The 23,979-nt window shown below is 30.4% G+C and overlaps 2 protein-coding genes across 2 annotated transcripts in view; one reads left to right on the forward strand and one right to left on the reverse strand.

Moving 5' to 3' along the window:
• The first annotated feature begins 2,963 nt into the window (after positions 1-2,963).
• LOC109594282 (uncharacterized) lies at positions 2,964-10,172 on the forward strand. The gene is made up of 3 exons (XM_020009488.2): positions 2,964-3,073; positions 8,141-8,701; positions 9,840-10,172. Exons 1-3 carry the CDS (start codon positions 3,053-3,055, stop codon positions 9,855-9,857), a joined length of 600 nt encoding a protein of 199 aa, XP_019865047.1. The 5' UTR covers positions 2,964-3,052; the 3' UTR covers positions 9,858-10,172.
• A 3,308-nt stretch (positions 10,173-13,480) lies between these two features.
• The window catches only part of LOC109594267 (whirlin), a 56,447-nt gene continuing 45,948 nt past the window's right edge, over positions 13,481-23,979 (reverse strand). The window contains exons 13-14 of the mRNA XM_049966279.1: positions 14,884-15,144; positions 13,481-13,997 (exon numbers count right to left, since the gene is read on the reverse strand). Coding sequence (XP_049822236.1) covers positions 13,776-13,997; positions 14,884-15,144 — 483 coding nt within the window. The 3' untranslated portion in view covers positions 13,481-13,775. The remainder of the gene's footprint in view (positions 13,998-14,883; positions 15,145-23,979) is intronic.

A 23,979-nucleotide genomic window follows, 5' to 3' on the forward strand; every position in this document is an offset into this window, starting at 1 on the left:
CACAGGTGTGACGTGTGGTGGATGCGCCGGGCAATAATACTGATATATTATTTGCATAGTAATTAAATTTCACTCTCCACGTCTAAATTAGGAGAAAGGTAATCTAGATGAGAGTGCAGTATTTTTAAAAGTAGTAAATTTTTGACAATTTTTGAGCGTCATAATTTTTATGTGAAAATAAAAAACATTTTAATATTTTAAATAATAACAATGTTTGTTTGTATTATTAAATGATGAAATAAATACCCAATAAACCAAAATTAAACCTGATTAAAATAATTTATTTCCATTTTATTTTTGTGTAATATTTATTAAATTGACAGTTTCTTGTTGTGAATACTAAAGTTGTTTTTATTTAATTAATAATTTAATTAATATAATTATTGTACGTTTATTTTAGGTTTTCTTTATAATTTTGGGAAATTTGTTAATTGTTTCATGCGCAATAATTTCTTATTTTATTTATAATATAAAATTCCCCTGTAATATCGAACACAATAGAATTTGGTGTTTGTAAAAAATATCAATTAATTATAGTAATGAAACCTATTGCATAATCAATTGTTATTTAAATATTGTTTTGAAACTTCGGTACAAATGAAATTCACAAAACATGACGAAAACAATAATTTGCCCAGCCACACTCATAAATATCATATTGATTTATTACAAATTACACGAGAATAATAAAGGCAATTATGAAAACTGAGCAATTTAAAAAAAGGCAAGTTTTTAACAAGACCAGTTAACATAATCGCGGCTGCGAAATTAATCACGAAAAGCTAATTATAGTTATTACTAGTAAAAGTAGTGTTGACTCTATTAACACTCCAATTTTCCTAGTCGCATGAGTCATTTCCATTTGGTGCAAGTTTATGCTTTGTGTAATAAATAACAAAATAAGAAAGTCTCGTGGATAATTTCGGTGGGTTGACTTTTCGCAATATTTGTGCTTAAATTAAGAATACAAACAAAATTGCAACAGCTATTTTGATTTAGGTTTATTCCTCTATAATCATTTTTATTTGTATGTTACTGTGTGTTATTTGGTGGTTATGTAGGTGGCAATTAATTAACTTCACTTTTACTTTTTGCATTACTAAAGAATGTCTGAGTGTAGGTGTTTAATACAAAATTAATTTAGTCTTCTCCCTACGGTGTTAAATTATTGGAAATCCATGGTGGTACCCTCACGTATTTGTATTCCTTCCACACCTGTTTTGTTTATTGTATTAATTTGCCTTTCATTGTTCTGTTCTATAAAAAGATTCCTGCCATATGATTGATAAGTGTATCGGCCTTCCACAACTGTATCACAAATAGTACATCAAGGTTTAAAGATCTGAATACAAATATACATATTTGTTTTATCAGCAAAATTTCCAATTTCAAGTTTACACTACCATTATTTAAATTAATTTTATGTCGTTATGAAGGAAAACACTTTTATTACGTGTCTGACATTCAAAAAGTATTATATGTATTAAATAAATAAAATCTTCCGCTTAATTAAGTTTTAATTACGTTTAATTAACATATTTTTGGCACGTGTGAATAATCATCCGCGTTTCTTTGTCTTCCAAGTATAGTATGTGTTAATGTGGCAAGAGTGATGAATTAAGAAGAAATATAATTATATTTAAACATATGTGAAATGTCTAAAGTACATACGTATAATTAATATACGAAAATAATTTAAACGAATAAAAATAATATTGTAAAAGTTGTATAGAAGTTACATTTTTCTTAATTAACAAGTAGTTTAAAATAACTAACACAAATATATTGGAATGTGGTGTGTGCAACTTCCTCTTCATTCCTTTTTTTTATAAAAATTAATTGTATAAAATGTTTAAAAACAAGGCCTTGATTTTTAATCTTTTGTGAAACAATTGCACATTACAAATATCATTAACAGGGAGTATATACATAAAAGAAAATTAAGATATAAATAAAGATATGTTACTATAAACCACATTTATTAACATTTTGAAACAACCAAAAAATTCTAAGAATGGGATGAACTTTAAACTTAAAATTCATTGGGTGAACTTTCTAAAGTAGAACTGTATCGAATAATAAATGAGTAGATATTAAATCTATAATTGGGTTCAATCAATTTTTAATTTAAATTTAATAAAACGTTTTTCAATGGCTAAAATTATTTTAAATAATTAATAGAATTCTGTTGTTCTGGTGAAGCTGGGATTTTCTTAAATTTAATTATTGTACTACAATTTATTAATAATAAATTCGCATTTTGTAAATATTGTTTATGACTATTTTTATAGATGTTGGGTGAAAGTAAAAAACAATAATAATTTTTTAGAATCATCAAGTACAATAAAAAGTACAGAAAATTGTTTTTCTATGAATAAGTATTTATTATTTGTATTTTAAATTATTTTTTTAATTTATTTAATATTTAATTTATCCATTGTAAAGATAAGAAAGCAGTTTCTATATTGTATAGACTATAAATTAATAAAAAATAATTATTTTTGACTCAATGAAAATTTAATTAGAAATTTTCAATTATCTGTCCTAGAACAAATAAGATTATTTAATTCACATATAATATTTTCGATATAGTAATAACAATTTATTATCTAAAACTATTTAATTGTCTATTTTAATGAACGTTGGTGCAAATTAAGGATGTCAGTACATAAAAAGCCTCAGTAAAAATTCATCAAACATTCTTATATTCAATTTGTATCTTTATTAATATAATATTGTAAATAAAATTTATTAAATGAGACCTTCAAACATATAACACAAGAAAAAATAAACAAGTCAATTTAATAAGGCAAAAATCAATTTTAATAAGCACGGTAAATCCAAAGAGAAAAAAATGGCAACAATCTAAGCAACGAAAGAAAAAAAAAAAAAATACAATTGGTACAGCGCAAAACGATAATGGTCGAAGTCTGTTCGTCTGGCGTCCAACCGGGAGAAATGCCGTGGTATATAAGTGAGTATAGAAAGCAAAACTTATATTTATATTTTGTTCGTTTGTTGTTATTAGTGTTTGTGTTGTTTTCGTAGAAACATGGCGATTACATTGAAACTGGTGAGTGGCTGTGCTCTTAACATTCACCTAATTGGGGTGAAAAAATTTAGTGGTGACAAAAATCTACAATCTAGGCTGAAGAATAGATTTTTATGTTTTGAAGGACAGGAATAAATTATCAATGAAGGAAACTGATCAAACAATCTCGATCATATTGTAATTAATATTAACTTTTAATTAATTTTTTTTATTCATTTAAGTTACAATAATTTAGTTTATCTAATTTTCTTACTTATGAAATTAATTATTTCCTTCTTTAACTTTAATTAAACACGTCTTACAAATGTAAATTTTGTTTACGTAAAACATTTACATTATAAATAGAATGAAGAGATGCATTTTTAAAGTAGAAATATTTATATAACGATAGTTTCCTTTCAAATGCATTTTAAACACAATTTAACCGCAACTTAAGCCAGGAAATTGCATTTAATATTAACAATTATGAATAAATTATCGGTATTTCATAACTGCGCAAAATGTACACATCAATAGGTTTTAAAAATTCATGAAATGTTTGCTTTTAAATTGGATATTATTATAAATTATAATATGTGTTACTTATAACAATTTTATTATCGTCTAATTAATTTTCTCTTTCAATCTTCAGCCTTTCTGCTTTCACTGAACAATCAATACATTTTAATAATATTTAAATAATTGATTTTAATGTTGCATTACAATTTGTGTATTAATAATATCATGAAAGCCACAAAATCCCATTGATCAATGTCTGATGTCTGATGTAAATAGTTTAAGGTTTCCATTCCACCCCCACAACTTTCACTTTGTGCATCTTTGTTTCCAAATTCTCCAATCTTGATTGCTTTATTACCACAGGAAATATTATGTTGTTGTGACAATAAGAATTATTCGTGCCTAATTAGTCGCAGTAAGAACAATAAACTGCGTCTCCATATTTGCATTTTAGTTTGTTCAGGCACCTAATTAGTAAACCGGCAGCAATTTTATCGTTCAGATCATTTGAATCAAGGATGCGACTGATCATTATACTTGTAAATAAAACAAACAAACGTCTTTATTCTTTACAGGAATATTTGCGTATACAACGAAAATTTGTATTATTTATCATAACTTTAAATTTCATTTACTTCACGATAAGGTAAATATTAATGAGTTTGCAATAAAATTTAAATTGATATTTAATGACTAATTACTTTTGCTTACTACACATTTTTTTCTTTTTTAGCTAATGTCAAATAATTATTTAGTAGTGTAATAAAATGGTAATTAAATAATTTATTTATATTTTTTCCTTTGTTTTAAATTGAGAATTGTATTTTTAACATACTCTAAAATGTCAAAACTTACATAATTATTAAAAAAATATTTTTAATTTAATTATATAATTATTTTTATTATTAGTTGATAATTAAATTCTGTTGTTAAAAATCTTAATGATGTTTTCAGGATTAAGGTATTAATTGTTACAAAATGTCATTAGTTTTTTATTTGATAAAATTTTTAAACGTTGGTTATTGAAAATACTGATTGTTATTGTTAAAACACTGATAAAGTACTTAAGTCATTTTTATTTTTTAACATTTTGAAATATTACCCTTTCCATTACATCAGTTAGTTTCATTAGTATGCTGTTGTTCAGTTCTATAAAAACCAATCTACAATATATTGGACTTTGATTAAATGTGCCAATAATTCAGCTGCAAATAACAATGGGGTATTAAAATAATCGCACATTGTTTCGCAACGAAATAAATTAAGCAACGCAGATAAATAAATATCTTTTTGAATAATCTAGATACACCAACCTCGCATTAGAGCCATTTCCTTCCGCATATTCATTAGATCACAGTGGTTTGGTTACTTTCTTTTCATTTCTCAGCATTCGAAACAGGAAAATGTCGAAGTTGCGTAGAAATGCAGCGAATCTAACATCGATAATTTAAGGATAAAAGAAAGTAACCGGGAGACTTCGACGGCTGCACAGAAGTGTAACCCCGACCCGACGTGCGGACCAAAAAACTGAATTAGTCTGACACGCTTTTGCGAATTCCCAATTAACAACGGTGTTAACATTAAACTGGAGCATTTAATAACTTCCTTCCGCGTATTTAACAAATTAACACCGGTGTGCGGTCAGTTACTTTCTTTTCGTTTTACAACGATGTAAAGCAACATTTTACAAAACGTTTAAACAATGCCGTGGTCATTCAAGTAAGACAACTGCAAGTGGTATTTTTTCGATCGAGGCCTCGTTTATAAATGAAAACTGTAATTTTCTAAAAGCGACTTATGCAAACTTTGAATCATGCGTTAAATTACCCATAAAAAACTCACATTAAACTTCTGATTACGAAGAATTCCAATGTGTCAAAGGTTTTTTAAGGTAGCTCCTGTTTTTTTTGTTATAAATTGTGAGGAGGAAAAGATGGATGAACACTTTGAAGATGGTAATAGTACAAAATCCTTTGGTTTTAATTAAATTTACTTAATAATTTAATAAATGAATTGATTAAAATTTCCAATTAATCGTGGCACAAACAAAACAATTATATGTATTATCTTTGTATTTTTATACACTCATTATATTGAATTAATCGCAAAATGCAGATTTCTCCCATTAATTAACAAAAATGATTAATTATTATTTGCATTGAGGTATTAATTTCCTGCACTCCTGCGGAAATTAAAAATAAATCTATTATATTCAAGCATTAATTTGTTTTTAGAAAAGGAAATTTATGATTAGCTTTTTTCCATTTTAAATCATTTTAATGATTTTTTTAAATGGCTCATTTCCCCACTTACACACATAAAAGTAGGACTTATTTATTAAATAATAAATGGGTAATTATTAGTTTATGTTTACAAAATTTTCACCTAATCATTCTTTATTTGTTGTCACTTTAAATTGCATTACAATTAACGTTTACAAAAACAACAAAACAATAGCTATTGTATGTGGCTCGCTTCAAATGTGAAACAATGAATATGAAATCCTTTATTGCCGCCTATTATCCACTTGAATGATTACAAATTTTACTGAAATCGATGCTGATTTCTGTTTTTATTGTCCTTTATGCGAAAACAAGGTCAATTAGAGAAAATCTTTGTTAATAAATGAAAACGAATCAGCCCAACATCCCAATGTTTTAAAGTTAATGAACAACTCTCATTGTTTTGTCACACAATGCGAATTCGAGTTACGTAAGTTGCGTCCCAAATGTCACACACAAAAGAGATTCCACGTATTTTTATCGCAATAGATACCTTTACCTATATTGTGGTATCGGCGATTTAAATTTTTACTTTCGGTTTCGTTTCCTTTCACTTTTTAACAGATCTTCTAGTAGACGACGTTACGCGTGGATCGTAACAGTGAACTTGAGACTTTCTCCATTTTTCATCCGTAAAAATTTCTCATGCACGTCTGGTACGGTTTTTGGATTCGTGACATTTTTTGGGAGACAATCACCTTTGGCCAAACTCTGCTCAGGGGACACTTGGGTGCAGTTTCATTATTCAAATTATATAATGGAAATTAAACATTCCCGAGGCACTGCCAAATGTAATCAGGCTTGAATATTTATGACATGTGTTAATAAAATTAGATAATGCTAAAAAGATCATCAATCTACTTGCCCAATTTTATAATTTCTCAATTAAGCTTACACATCATTGGCATAAATTAATTCAACATGTCAAAACACCGTGAAAGATTTGTTTGAATATTGATTGCTCACGTTTTTTATATAAAAATGAGAATGTTATGCAATATTTAGTGCAAATTAATAAATGAAATCCGTGTAATACACCACTTCCTTTAATTACATAACATTTGCTGAAAATATCTGATTACAGGGAAATGTTGTAGTATTGTAGTTAAGTGTAGGAATTTTATATTTAATGTTAGATATTAATCGGAATATAAATTATGTTTTAATTAACAATAATAATGAAGACATAATTTTGTTACTTTGTATTGAACATTCATTTAAAAGTATACATATTTATTAGCCTCTGTGTTAAGTTATTTTATATTTTTTATGATAATTTTATGATGAAAACAAAAGTTATATTGGCTATTTATTTTTTTACTAGTATTTTTATAATATTTTATTACCCTAACCTATATAGAATTATAATTTTTATTATCTAAAATATTTTTTATATAGTTTTATATATTGAGTTATTTACAGTCACTACTTTCTTTTCCAGTTAATTAATTAATTCTATAATAACTATAATATATTAATTTGTTGGAAATTTTGATCATTCTTGTTTTGTTAAATATCAAGGTGTTAAATTTATCCAAATAAAATTTTGTATATATTTTTATGTGTTTAATTGCATATATATTTACTTAATTTTATATTACTTAACTCTATAGTCATAGCTATTTTTAAATAAATCAATTGAAAAATGCTCTAAATAGTTAAGAAGAATGTTCTTCGTGGGTGGAGACATCAAACTGACGGAAGAAACTGCCACATTACAATATCCAAGGGAAAGGCACATATTTATTTAACCTTTAGTCCAGTAATTACAATGTAAATCATTTTTACATCTAGATTAACAACCGTCCTACGACAACATAACAGCGATAACTCCATCATCGCTTCTGTTTACCAACGCTAATGACACATTATACATTCACGTGCTCATTGTTAACTATTTTTTTCACAATTTTATACTCAATTCGCCTCCGTCATCAGTGTCAGCAGGAAATCGTGCGGGAAAGTGGAAAAAATCAAATTCAAAACTGCGACCTTCGAACGTTTCTTAAGGCGTTTCTTCGCCTATTTGCGAACATGAAACTGGGAGTGTTTTAATAATTTTCATAGAAGAAAAGTGTAACATTAATTGTTTCCAACCCATGTGATTTATGTAATTGGATCAAATCAGGTATTAGAAAGGTCAGTTCGGTTTTCCATAAAGCCATATTGGGATAATTAGAATATTTCAATCATTTTATTTAGCATTTTGATATAATTTATTACACTTAATAGTTTAGATTTTAATCTACATCTGCCATATCGGTGATTCTTTGTAAGCTCCATGATTAACTGATCATTTTAATTGCAGGTGTCAATTATAGGGATAATTTCTGTAGCAAATGCCGCCGACTCCTTCCACTTAAGATACCGAAGAGAAGCAGGGGCAGTCCCCAGCTACACTCCAGACACTTACGAGCAGGCTCCGGTGGACTCCTACGAATTACCCCCACAATTACCCTTAACATTCGAACTTCCGAGGGAAGAGCCGGCGTCCGTTCCTTTCTACAGCCCCGAACCCAGCACTGATCTCAGGGCACCACAATACGTGGCCAACGTGCCAGATTATTACCAATCTCCCATCCCATCCCAAGAACTGGTTGCCCCAGTCGAAACCCAGTGGAACCCAAACAACGATCCCAAGTTTTACTACGAAGTGCCCGCCTTGCTGACCAAGCAACAGCTTCCCACAAACGCCTACCCGAAGAAGTACAACAAAGACCTCCACAGCAAAGAAAAACCATACTCCTCAAAACCCAAAACGGAAATCACCTTGGAACCGATCAATGAAGCCGAATACATTTTGAAGCAGAAAGATCTGCATAAAAGTTTCGAGAAACTAGCCAAAAAGGAGAACCAAAAACAAATCCAGGTACAAACCACCTCAAATCCGGTGCATACCAAACTCAATTTTAGTGATACTGAACCGGACGTGGCTGCTAGTGATGACAATGCTGCGTATCAGACCGGTCTGAGTGCCGAAATCGTTTCTTCCGCAGGTATACCTGTGTCTCTTGCTTCTGGGGAAGAAAGGGTGGACTTTCATTTGGTTGGCCATGCCGGACCCTACAGTTATAAGTGGGGTTACGATACTGGCAAAGGGTAACTAATACTAACTTTCCTTTCATTCTTCCATTCACACTAACTGTTTATAACAACACTGCGTGTTGGGTAAGAGGATTTCAGTTCGCCGTTGACAATGAACGGTGGTTTAATAATCCTTCTTCATCTCTTCTAGTATTTTAACACAAAATCAACATTCCGATTGTTTACCATTTTTATACTTACTTACAACTCTTGCATAACTAACATAAACCATGTCATTGTTAACAAAGTCGCTATTTATTTTGCTCTCGATTCTTGACAGGATTTATTACTAATTCTTACACACATGCTTGAACTACTATTTCCTTTTTTCATATGAAATTTACACTAATATTGCGTAATTCAGAGTTTTATTGTGAAGCCGGTCAATGTCGGTACATATTGATCTAGATTAAATAAGATTGCATTTGCATTATTTATTGTAATCATAAAGTTAACTGTCTTCCTGATATTTCTTTAAAGGTTTCTGATTTAATAACAAAATTGCCAAGGCAATAGATACTTGATAAATATTCTAAAAGTTTTCTTTAGACAGAACGGTTAACAATCCATTAATACTCTTGAAAAATGTGAATGTTCAATTAAGTGAACCGTAAAATATGACGCAGATTTATGTTTTTATAGATCACCTTAGTTATTTTACTTCGTGATTTAGCAATATCAAATGACAACGTTTTATAAAAAGTTACGTTACGGGTAATCAAGTCTTATAATTAAAAAAGTAATTTTTGAAATTGTATCTATCTAACTATTATAGTCTATTATGAATGAATTTAAGACTCTTATTTATCTTTAACAGCCTTTTGACAAACCAAGAAATATTTGCCTTTTTAAAAAGTACACAATAATTTTTAATAATTAATAACGTTTAACCTGATTAATAAATTATTTTTAATTAATTTTAGCCACAACAGGCAGTTTAGATTCGAAGAGAGGGACAACGATGGGATCGTCAAAGGTCACTACGGTTTCTACGACAAAGAGGGTAAACTTAGATTAGTGAACTACGGCGCCCATCCCGACCAAGGATTCCATTCGGAGGGCAACTTTGGAAATTAAATTAATAATAAATTTTTTGCGTAGAACACACTAATGCTCAATAATATTAAATTATTGTATATAAATTAATGATCAATGTTTTATATTGATTTTTAGTCGTAGCTTTAATTATTGTTAAGAATTGTGTGATTGTGTTGCTCTCTTGTTATATTTTATTGAATAAATAGTACTAATTTATACTGTTTTGGTATTATTAAAGTAATTACGTTTGTGGTACTCCATTTTAAATAATTTTATGTTTTGAGTGCCTTTGTTATCAATATTTATGACAATTTTTAATAACAATTAATAATAAGTATTAACTTAAGTCATTAATATTAGTTTATAATGTTATTACAATTTGTATTTATAAAAGTCGAGAGTAAACGTGGTTGTCTACTGATGAATATTAGAGTGAACAATATCTCTTATATTTGTTGAACAATTTTACTATAAATCGTGTTCTGAGTAATATTTCTTTATTATATTAAACAAATAAATTTTTTAGTATCTTTGTTATACAAATTTATTTAAATGTGTTTGTTTAAAATTATAAGAGTTTGTAATATTTAAACAATTAAACTTTTTGATAAATTCAACAAAAGTAGTAATCCTCAAAAGTTTTGTGAATTTTCAATAATTTTTGGAAATAAATGAAACTAAATGGGGGAGAATAGGAAAGGTAAAATTGAAATGAAACAATTTTTGAGTTTATTTGTTTATTAAAATTGCGTATGAATAGTGTAAAACAATTTTAATTCAAGTGATTGTGGCTTTCACTTAATTTACGTATTATTTAAACAAAATTCCTAACAAATAATTTCAACAAATTTAATATGCTAACAGTTGTAAATAAAGTAGTAATTACATTAATTCAATTTTTTAGTTATTCAAGTATTTATATAATTTTATTTACAATTCAGTTTCAACAATATTTTTATTTAATAGGTTATTCATGTGCATCGTAAAGTTGAAAATGGGTCTATAGAAATTTGGTGACGAAGCGATTGTTTGGTAATTTTGCAAATAAATTACTTAGTTTAAATATTTTAACGATTTTGTAACATGAATAAATGCTTTTTTATTCGGATTAATAAAATGTTTGATTGAAAAAATTGCTATGTGATTAATGTCGTAATTAAGTAATTTTGTGGGTTTATTATAGCGAAAATCGAATGGTTGCAAAATCTAAAACAATTAAAATCTTAACAATTATGTGTATAAGAAATATAAATAATTTTATTGCCACTATATTATGAATTTAATTTAATATTAATTTTATAGCCTTCATCACGTTATTAAATTTCCTGCTTATTCTATTATTATTATATTCTCTTACACACATAGAACAAAAATTATGTTTTATAATAATATGGATTTTTATGTATTTTTTAAGTCCCACATTGTTTATTCAATTAAATTATCAGCGGCAAGTAAATTCTATTTATTGGCACACTACTTTGGTCATAGACGAACTAAAAGTTTCACATATAATACAGTAACCTTAAGAAAATTCAAATATTTTGTACTGTTAACAAATGTAATTTTTTTAGATTTAGGTGGAAGACTTTTAAGTTCTTACACAAAATTAACCATGTTTATATTATCATTATTATTATTATTATTATTATTATTATAATATTAGTTGTTTATGCCTCGTTACTTCAATACCAATTTTTTCTTGTCTTAGGTTACTGATTATTAATTATTTGACTAATTATAAAAACTAAACAAATAATATACACACTAACATTCAAGGTAAAGTGTTTATAGTACTCCCTGATTTGGTAATTATTAATCGCATATTATCAACAACAATATATAACATTAGCAAATAGACAACTTAATACTAGTAATAAAGTTAATAATAACTATATATAAATATATAATGCAATAACTTGAACAAATTAATTATGTTTAGCACCTAATTTACTATTTACAGATAATTTCATTTTTATATTTTGCTGGAATATGCACGAAACTTTCAAATTTCATACAAACATACGATTTATTGTGATATGTATTTAAAGGAGCATTATCACCAGAACTTAATTGTAACACGTCTGAAACATAGACAACCAAAAAATATTATTAATAAGAGGAATTAACTCTTTTTAGCTGTTAACAACGTTCATTTATTGACAGCGAAATAAGTATGTTTGTATAAAGATTAAACAAATTTCTGCAACATTATATAAGCTCTATATTTCACTACAGTCGTTCTATTCACAGTAGATAATCATCACGCTTTAAAACTTTAACAGGCCCCAATAAAAACAATCGCAGACGGATTTTCACTTGGGTATGTCTCCCCAGATCAAAATTTTCGCTATATATTATGTACATATTATACATGGTGTTGTATATAACATATGTATAAATATATTTGTATGGTAATTGTACTCCAAAAATAGATGGTTATCAAATTTTAAGGGGAGTATTCCTGGAAAAGGTATCCTTTCTCAAAATTCAAGGATTGATTGGCGTCTTCGGCGGTTTTTGACTGGTGACTGTTAAAATAACAGTACTTATATACAATAGCGCACAAATTAATAGTGCTTTGCAAATTGCAGTGAAGGCAGACATTGAAAACTTTTTTTTTAGGTTTAGTCTTAGATTATGCATGATCCAACACAGAAATGATCACTGATCGATCGATGTATTGCTATAAGATAACTTTTGATAACTATTCAAATACAACACAATTTACTTGAAGATTTTTATTAAACTGAAATAGCTAAATGTTATGTCGTAATCAAAATTTGATGACGTGTGATGTAATGAACATTATTTTATAACAATACATACAAATAAAATTATCTACGTTTAAAAACAAAATCACTACAAGTGATTGTGTATAACAATCGAATAACAATTTTTTAAAAAGCCATATTTTTAGTTATTTTTTTTTTGAAAATGTCATGGTATTAAGGCTATATCTTGCATGTGTAATATTATTTTGGCACAGCTAGGTTAGCTTCATATTTTTCTTGTTTACAATGATTCCTTTAGTTGTATAATACTGCATTTACAAAATAAAAGTTCCATCATTGTTAAAATATATTTTTGTGTATGTACAAAAATTTGCAGTTTACTTATCAATTTTTTTCTAAAGTGCCTCACCCTCTAGATTTCGCTAAAGTGTCACCGATTGTCGCATTTGAAACGAAAATGTTTTCTAATGGTTAATTTTCGTTTCAAACATAACGTTTGTTATAATATGCAAAACCATTTATGCTCACGTCGAAAGCATTTACTAAAGCTGTACACAACAATTAACGACTAATGAAATTTTTTGATGTTTTATTACAACGGTTTAGATGCATATTATAATGAATCTTCTACGAGGAATTTGTTTCCGAATTTTGTTAATATGTTAGAACTTTTATCTCAGGTTATGGTTCTGCATAAACCTGAAGCGTTGATTGTATTTCACAAATGTGGGGTTATCACATTCAAATTTTATTTTTTAACAACTGAATTAAACTGAGAATAAAGCATAAAATAATATAAATAATAATTTTCAAAAAAAGTAACATATGATCATAAAATATTTAAAAAACTAAATAAACATTATTAAAAAATAGCAAAGATAAACCTAAGGAGTCGAAATCCGGAAACAATTTCCCTTCCTTCTACAGCTACAGTCACAAAAGGACGATTTGGCCTCCAAGCCGTCCAGACTTGGGCGCCCCAGATCGTCCTTCGGCGACATTATGATACATGATATGTAGCAGTTGTAGAGTTCAGTCGGCGACTTGTCCAGGCCCCGGGGGGTCGCTAGGGGGGAGGCTCAGCAAATGTTAAGCTTCCAGGAAGATGAGGGCCGTCGGCTTTGGCTCCATGTTGGATTTCTTCGCCTCGACCACCAGGAACTCTATGTCTTCACGGTCACGTCTCGCGAACGACTCGGCGATGAGACGCGCGACGTCTTGGTGTTGGAGACCCTCGACGCGGGTGCCGTCCACCTGCAGGATCAGCTGGCCCACTTCCAGGCCGCCCGCGCTGTACGCAGCACCGTTCTCCTGCAACATCATTTCATTTCACCATCCCTAAATTGGCAATTAAAAAACTGTTTTCATTTTGATCCGAAGATGAAGGATGGCTCAGCCGAAATTGTGTAAGAATTACGCCACCGATATAAATCAGCGGAGTTGACGAGCCGTTGGACTGGAACAGCGAGACTGATCGTTGTCTAAATCCTCACTGACACGACGGCGATTTGGGCAAAAATGGTCCGCGTCTCGGCCGCGATGAACCAATGAAGACCACCATGTTAGTGTAATATAAAGAGTGGTAAAAAACAGTGAAAAATAAACAAGAGCAGCGCGTGTATTCGGAACAATGGACCGCAACGAGCCTAAAGCAAATGTGTGTTTCTTTATATTGCAATCTGTCGGTGGTCGTGACCTACCGATAGCAATAAAGGAACTTCATTGTTTTTCTCCATTTTTTTATGCGTTCTTTCATCAGGCGGCTTTTATTAAGTAGTTCGATAGCATTGTTCTCCTGCGGAGATTCGAAAAAAGCACCTCGTAAGATCATGAATGATTTAATTTGGGTCAACATGAAAATGCAGCGTTTATTGTTGGCGTCTACGCATGGAATTCAATAGACGCAAACTTTAATGTAATCGTATTTACATAAACTATTGTCGTTGCTTGTGAACAACTTGTTTTATGTACGGGTCTTAATTTGTGCCACACACAATAAATATGAACTGTTAAGTGTAATCTTAACCTCGATGTAGTATACGCCGATTGTAAGACATTAAAACCGACTGTAAATTCATTGCCATAAAAGTAACCGGCTTTATTGTGATTAGAATCACTATCCTGCAATGAATAGTTAAACAGTTTTGTCGATGACAACTTCAAACGGAGAGGATGAAGGGAAGTCCAAAATTCTTACGTTAATGTTGATGATCCTAGGCAACGGGTGTTTGGTGTTCGCACCGCCTTCGATGGCGATTCCCAGAATGGGTTTGGTCTTCTTCACGGTCACTCGCAGGTTCCCTTCCTCGTCCTGAACCACCCTCGGACTCTCCGGCGTCTCAGGAATGCCATCCCTTCCGATCCGACTCATCGATTGGTGTCTTCGCATCGAATCCCCTTCGCCCAGTGTCTGTTCGTCCTTCATGTCGAAACTGCGCGACAACTTCTGGGCCAGCTCCTAAAACATTTTAACAGTCCATGAGCAAACCTTTTTTGCTTATAAAGTGCACCTTTCAAGAGACTCTGGATGTCGACTAAAAACTAATGTAGTGACCATGAAATCTCACGGTTCATCTCTTTAATAAAGCTGGCGTTTCCGGTGCTGGAACACCTTTATAATTTAACCATTTTTAATTACTTCTACTCTTCGTTTTATAATCAATTTCCTCTATTAATTACAGAACATGAAAAATGATGTCTGGCAAGCACAGGTGTTCGTCGATTTATCACATCTCTGTTATAGTAAGTGAATAGACAAGTTTCCATTCTGATCATGATATAGAGGTGCATAAACCATCCGGAATGAGACTTTACTTGGTACATATTTGACCGAATTAATTACGGCCTATGTCGTAAAATCAGAAGTACAGATGCTTTAATTGTATGTGTGTATGTATATAATCTGAAAGATATTGCCCAGAATTAACTGTAATGTAATGTCAAGATTCTGACTGTGATAATGCAAACAACAAGAGGGATTTGTCAGCTTCAAATTGACCATGAATCTCATTCAGTTATAATAAGATTATTTTAATGCTATTTTATTTACTTTCATTCTCAGTCTGCAACTTTAAATCACTTCATATTGTCAGACCAATAAACTACTATTGTTTATTTATGATAATTATGGGAATTTATATAAAAAGTTATGAGTGAAACTCTTTAATGTTCTGCTAAATGAATCGTTAAATGAATTAAGACTCTAGTTAGGATAAAAAAGTATTAATAACCGTATGTCTTGTACAGGAAAGTGAAACCTCTTTCACACTATTATTCAACAATAAAATTGCAATTTAACGTGTAATTTTCTTCTTCGAATCACTAGTTTAAGGTAATTAAGCGACATATCGACTGTCACATGTGACATACTTTTATTATTTCTGGACAATTATTGAATAAATAACGCATAGAAAGCTAATAACAAAAGAGGTATTGATAATTATTTTCAAATACACCTTTTAAAGCATTTCTGAGTATGAAGAAACTGTAATTTAGTAAAAATTTATATATTCTATTCATACTTATGAAAATAATTACATTGGAAATAGTGTGGGTAATCAGCTAAAAGAAAAATCAATTAGTTTTTCTTAGAATATCTGTCAAGGTTGACAATATTAACTGAGCATAAAATCAATAACTGCCGAAGAAGAAAAAAGGCCCATTGAAAAGCCGGCATCGCAGCAGAAAAAGTGAATCTCGTCGGCAAAAAAGTCGCAAATTATCCCGAGCCATGAAGCAGTAACATCTTTGAACGTCACAAAAAAACGCGTTTACGCACAACGATCGCATAAACACGGTCTAACTTTGTAATCAAACCGGTCATTAAGAAACGTAAAATGATATTGATTAAACACGGTACTTTTTGCCACATCAGTTCTTAATTCATGGCCTGGCCACTCCCAATTATTAATTGTTTCTCTGTGAGCGTCCATAATGCAGCCTCTGCACGAAAATACAATGGTCTACACATGCAGTAATATTCTCGGCTTGCACATACATTGTGTTACTTTGATTTGAATAAGAAGATTGTGTTTGGGAATAATCAGTGGCGTATATTGCTGAAACTTGGCACTAGGCAACTAATCGGATGTTGAGCCATAATTAATTATCTGCATTGTCAAATTTCAAAGCTCATATGTGCTGCAATCAATTAGGAACACAGTATGGAGAAAAAATAATCCTAATTGAATATGGTGTTAACATAATTTTCATGAATACTGCTTCGTAGACACCTCCTTTCAATTGTGTAAACAATCAATTAGTTCTATAGAAGAGGAGGTTCATGTATTAATCTCTTCTTTGTTTGACTCTAATTCACTTGTCAATGATGTTTTATAAGACGTACTTCAATAAAATAATGGGTCTTCTTGTGTCTGGTTCCATCAAAAGGTTTAATTGCTCCAATATTTTCTCTTCACTGTCATTCAAATATTGGAGCCATAGTTATGAGTTAATGAATTAATTTAAAGTTTAGTTCTCCCGCCACTGGCTGAACGCAGGCTACAATTATAATGCAGAAACCATTGTTTACGCTCTCCTACACAGCCGATGTCTCACGGAGAGAAAACATCTGCACATGACAGAAATCTCATTCTACAAATTCATTTGCATTAGTTCCATTATTCTAATCAGATCCATGATCAATTATACGAGTCCGACGTGCCTCTATCTTATATTATTTTGCGTTAAGAATGTTTATTTAGCAACGCGAGAGTCTCGTCGAGAGTTATTTTGCTTCGCTGCCCAGCCTCCACTCCTTCCTTCCAACCGATACTTTTGAGATGTTTATTGCGAGACAACGCTTCAACTATATTCAAAGTCTTTGTTGTTAATTATTATGGGAAAATTATCTGTTTTGTTATGATTTATGTCAATGTTAAACATTGGTACTTCAACTTTTTATATTTTATGATACTTCTTTCATTGTTACTTTGGCATTCAGAAACACTTGGAATTGTTGCATGTTAATGGAATTGTAAAAAATTATTGTAATTACTTTGATTTTTAAATTATTGGAAATACGAGGATATGGTTGTTGTTTGAAAAAATGCATTCATCATATTTTTATTTGAAAGGTTTCAGTCCAAAGAACGTCTGTGCTTCATTTGCAACAATAAAATATTGAGTGATTGAATTTAATCGAAGCTGTAGGTATAAATTGTATGAATCACCAAGGCTTTAGACTGGAATTGCTTGCTCTAGAGGAAACAGCATTTCAAAAAATGCTGAATATCCCGTATCGACTGAAAATTTGTATATAGGAAACGTGTGTATGATTTGGGTGCCACGTTTGCTTACAATAGAACAATGTCAGCGTTGCGAGAATGTTTCAATCAAGTATTTGACGACGTATCTCAGCAATATAACCGAGTTTCTGCATTGATTCATAACCATGGATGAAATGAAGGTGCTTCACACTTCTTGTGAAAGAATATTCAGAATAATTGGCTCAAAGGCAAGGAGTTGTTCGAGAAAGACGAAAACTATACAACACAAAAGTATTTTTCTTGATATTTATTAAGTAAAGTTAAGTTTTAACTTTATATTTGTTGTTATTTTCATATGGAGTCTTTTGAGAGTATTTTTAATAAGACAAAGAAGGTGTAATAAAGACTCTTGTCGTTGAAGAGCAGCCTCTCAAAGGATAATTTTTATTCAGCATTATTACATACATACTTTAGCAGAACGAGTTTTGAAAAGTGATCTGTAAGAGTTATCATCTTTATTATCATAATACGGTCGGGCATATTTTGAGTCGGGCTCGTTCATTTAAAATAAATATGCTTATTAAAATCCCATTTTATTTTTTATCGTGGAAACCTATCTGCATGAAAAGCATCCCGAGAAAATTACAAAGAAGCCACAGCATTCATACATCATTAAGATCATTTAATAAATGCGGCAATTTCATTCGCGCTGCGCCTCATTTAATAATGAATTTGATTTTAAATTACCAGCCCGATACCGTAATTACTTAATGATGAATAACTGAAAGAGCTAGACATGTTCAAATCTGATATAAATCGTTATTAAGGGATATAAATTATCCGGCAAGACGTCTCGAGTATTAATCCGAGACGCATTGTGCTGCTCTAACCCATTTTAATCGCTGAAATGCGCGAAGAATTATTACTTACCCTTCTTTTCAACAACAAATTGCCGAGGACACCGATCGTCTAAAGCAGAATAAAAGTTAATAAAGGCATCGAATGCAGTGCAACTTTCGTAACACCAGATATTGAGTCGACCTGCCCAAATAAGAGTGCCGCTGAAAATTCCGAAGCGACTTTCGACGCTCGTAAAAATACGATTGGCTGCGAAAGCAGGAGTCTTCTGTACACATTTAAAATGGATATCCAGAGCTCTTGAACTGTGCAGCATTTCTCATGCATTCAACGTCGGTTGATCAGTTTCACATAATCAATACAAGAAGAAATGTACAAATTTATACAGATAATTAACTTTTAAACAGGTGTTCTAATATTAAATATTAACTACAAACATACTAAATATATAAAAACTATGGTTAACAATGTTAAAAGTGCAATTACACGTTGTTACAAATAAAAACTGCCACCAAACGAAACTAGGCGTTGTGACTATGTAAATACACCTAAATACAATTAATTTACTCTTTAGCTTGCGAAACTTTTCGACCAATTGCTCAGTCAAAAATAGTTTCATTGGGTGAATCACATGTGGTAACTGTAAAACTGTAAAATTATTGGTGTAATGTATTTACAAAACCCAGATTAGTGCTCGATGAATGTTCAAAAGCAAACGATCTAGATGAACCCCGAACTCTACGAAAGTCTACGTAAAAAATAAGCGATTAAAATTCGAACCAAAGCGTTTGTTGCCGTTTTATATAGCTACCATCGCATGCTTGTTTTAGCGAATAATTGTCCAGTTTTGTAAATACACAAGTAGACAATAGACAAAGTCGAGAGGACATACTTATAATTATTTATTATTAATATTAACATACATTAAGTACATAGATAGGTTGGTCAAGCTTACCTCCATAACTAACAATTGTCGTAGCCTATAATTTTTGAAAGTTATTCAAGCTTGCGTCGGTACCTACATTTTCAGTGCTAAGTCTAATAATGAGTAACTCTAGTTCATAATAAAAAACAACATGCCCCATGCTGTGTGGACTAGGAAAGTTCTCTTGATATGGAACATACCTCGTTGTCTAATTTGATAATCGTGTAATTTTGTGTGGGCTGTAAAGTGATTGGACAATTCACAACACTACAACATTTATATAAAAAATTTAAAATACAATATCTAGAGTAAACCAATCGTAAAATTCCCGATTTATTAGCTTTGTGTATTCGAGTTCAGGCAGCTTCCAGACGCACGAGGAAGTATTGATTCTTTACATTAGCTGCTTATTCACTCTCAAAATATTATTCATTCTCTGCTTAATACTCATATGGGACATGTCACTGACTTTGGCTGACGTCATTTTTCCTTTACTGGATTGTACAATAAAATAAATCAAAGATAGTGACAAAAACAATAAATTAATTTCTGTTATTTTCTGTTCAAGTTTATAAGTTTAAGTCACGTATTCAATTTTATGAAAAAGAATTATATTATTGATAAAATATTTCAGGATAATAACAAAATAAACAATTTAAATAATTTATAGGTCGAGAAGAAATATAAAACAATAATTGTTTCAATTTATATTTCATAAATGATAAATTATTGATCCCTGAAAACAGTAATTCCAATATTACCTACAATCTTTTTCCAGTTACCGTTTGGTAACTGTTAAAAATAACTGGGCCATGCAGTAAAGACAATTTGGCGGTGGTGAATAGTTGGCAATTACTGAAATTACAATTTAAGTGTAATCACATTAAAAAACTCAAGTACATTTTTGACTTCAGCACATTGTGAAATTGCAATTTGGATTACTGCGAGTAATTGCAATAATTTTAAATGAACTTTAAGGATGTGTACATTTTTCTCTTGTCTACGGAATCTCAAATTGCGTAAACGAGGTGTGTTATGCTAAATTTATCTGTATTGTACAGATATTGTCAGAAGAAACCACTGTGATTAAAATATCCATAAAGAAAATATACAAAAGTATAAAAATAATATAAATGTTAAAAATTTTAGTAATTAATTAACACTGACATTAAAATAGTTTCTTCAATTCTTCAAACATAAAACCTGAAATATATCTGAAACTACTGTAATAATCAAAATTATTCAAAAGTATCTTTTTTTTAAATTGTGCACAGAATATGAAATGTTTAGAAAATATATTTTTTAAAAACTGAATAATTTGTTGATTATAAAGAAGTAATATTAATTTAAATTTAAATATAAAAAATTAATTAAAATTTCAATGAAAAGAATAAAATTAATTAATTTTTACAACGAAATTAAAGAATCATAATTTGAGATAATGGTGGTATTTAAAAATATACAACTTATGACTGTAATAAACTAAACGTTAAAAATTTTATTATAGTCACAAATTTTAAAAGAAAATTAGATTCCAAGAAACTTTTTCTTTTGTAAAAGATAAAACATATTTAATGTCCATTAATAATAATCATATAACTTCAATTAAGTATAATTAAATAAATATTGTTGCTCTAATAAAAAACAAAAAATACAAAATGTAGCTTAAAACAAACATTTGATTTAATTAATATGCATATTTCAAAGGCCATCTGTGATGGAGAAATATAGTAAAGATTAAAAAATAAAATATAAATCAGTGAGTCAGACACTAATTACATTAAAATGACTTTTGCTTTTCAGTAAGTTCATGTTGGTGTCATTTTTTAGGGCCACATAAATTACAGGTATGAGTAGTACGATTTTCAGGCGTTCGATTTTTGCTGCCATCCAACATTATTAATTGTCGCCGACCTCAAAAAAGACCAACAAAGAAACTCATTACGACGAAGAGCACCGGACCATCGGACCACCGGACCACCGGGTGGAGTCGCAAAATTAATAAGCCGTTCATAGGCAATAGCACGGAACATGACGTACAAGTGTCACGAGAAAATAGGCATAAAGTAATAAAATACATCAACAAAACATATTTAATATCTACATGGTCGGACTGCCCACTCTTCCCTCGTGTAGGAAATGCACCGGGCAGATTTATCGCCGCGTTGGAAATTAATGTTACGTGTACACTCAAAGACACGAACGCGACCGGAGGAAATGCTTTTCAATTCCCGAACGGCAACGCGATTATTAAATTGTGTAAATAATTCACGGGGTTGGATTAATTAAACGGACGCCGGGATTCGTGCCCACCTTTTTTTTTCTGGGGACTTTACAATCGTAAAATAAAGTATTTATGGCGTTCCGTGTTTACGAGGTACCAAACGGCATCGGGATTGTTTGGTGTGAACGCGAAGGAATTTATGCGATACACAGACAAGGAATCTTGAATGTGAGACAAAAATCTTTTCGAATCGTCAGTTATTCAAAGGAAACTCACCAAACGGAAAATAAAACTAATTTTGTTTTTATTATTAAATCATTTGTCGATTATTTTATGTACATGAATTTAAAACTGCAGCTGAAAAAATGGAGGTCTAAAGATGCAATGAAAAGTTCAAAATATAAATTACACTACTTTTGAAACTGAAACTGAAAGTTTTGAGTAATTCAATTCAATTCAATTAATTAGTCTATCCTCGTACATGAAAATTAATTCATTGTACAGAGAAATATAAATAAAATTAACTTTGACTCTTTTATTATGAAAGGGAAAACCTATAACAAGAAATTAATGAAGAAGGAATCCTTAAGAAATGATTTTCAATGACTTATTGTTGTGAACAAAGTAGAAAAACGAACTTAAATGAAAATATAATAGGTATAAATAAAAAAAAATAACTAGTAACTAATGAGTAATAAGGAAGAGAAGTTTCAACACTACATTAAAGTAAGTGAGTATAAATACAAGTGAGCTAAAGCATTTTACCATCCTATCAAGATATTGAAAACGAAATTTACAAACAGTACATCAGTTTAAAATGTATTTTTTGTAAATCCTTTCATTGTATTAACATGTGCTGTGCTATTTCGAAATCAAGCAGAAAAAGAAAGCACTGAAAGTTTCGCTGAAAATACCCCAGTTCCATATCACAATACTACATCGTGTGTCTCTTACACAAAGCTATTAAAATGTAAAATTCCATAAAAGCTTCAATAAATCGTGAATTTTCATGCCAAGTACGAAACCCTCGAGAACACAGCCTCCAATTTGATATCGCTTTTAAAAGGGATTATGGATTTGTACGTTTGTATAAAGAAGTGAGTTTGTACTCGTCCATAACATTAATGCGTATTGATCGTATTGATTTGACAAACACAGCAGGATCGTGAACATCTGTTTCTAAACTGGGACACACTTTGTGCAAATAGTGCAGTCAAGTGACACTGTTTGCTTTTGTCGAACAAGAACAGCTTCGACCACAATACCACTGTTGCTCAACACGATATGGTAATGTCATCGATTGCTATTTCCAGTTCACGTTGTGTCTCAATGACTTATTTAAACCAATTAACTTTAATAAAAGAGATGGACAACATTTTTCCGAGGGGGATCGTTTGATATGCAAAATTGGGATTTAAACATTGGATGAATGATTAATATTCATGGTGATCGTGTAATATCTGGAGCGAACTCGATCGGAGGCTGGATCCTATTAAGTTGGGCTACTTGGCATTATTGAGATACAGGAACGTCCGCAGAATCTGATTATTCGAATTAGAGATGGAAATGAGATGTATATTGTCATTTGATCTTCCACTTTATGTACCACAATTATCTTACATTATTAATTTTAATCAAACGGTTACCAACCTATAATTATAGATGGTTATGATATTAATATAATGCCACATTAAAGTGGAATATTATTAATATTATACAAAGATCGAGAGATTTCTGGGTTGTTTCTTATCAGAAATAAGTTTCAGATTATAATCTTCATAATTTCCTGAATTATAACTTAATTATGAAACACAAAAATACACAGTACAACCAGTAATTAATTAATTAATAGTTATGATTATTTGTTTTCTATTGACTGTCGAAGAATTGTTGTAAGAGAAACTGTTCTTACAATTACTGCAAATCTGTATCAATTTAGAAAGTATTTTTTAAAAGGGTACTACTTCTTTTGGTCATATCGTGGTACTTATCTAAGATGGCTTCGTCTTAATGCCATACACTCTCTGAAATAATTGCAACAACCATTTCTGTATCTGATTGCGTACTGAAGTTGTATTT

The sequence above is a fragment of the Aethina tumida genome, chromosome 4 (assembly GCF_024364675.1).
Source record: "Aethina tumida isolate Nest 87 chromosome 4, icAetTumi1.1, whole genome shotgun sequence".
NCBI lineage: Eukaryota > Metazoa > Arthropoda > Insecta > Coleoptera > Nitidulidae > Aethina > Aethina tumida.

Bases quoted from the DNA above. Each gene is read 5' to 3' on its own strand.
- LOC109594282 (XM_020009488.2), top strand. From the start codon at position 3,053: ATGGCGATTACATTGAAACTG. The intron at 3,074-8,140 runs GTGAGTGGCTGT...TTTTAATTGCAG, and splicing joins TGGCGATTACATTGAAACTG to GTGTCAATTATAGGGATAAT.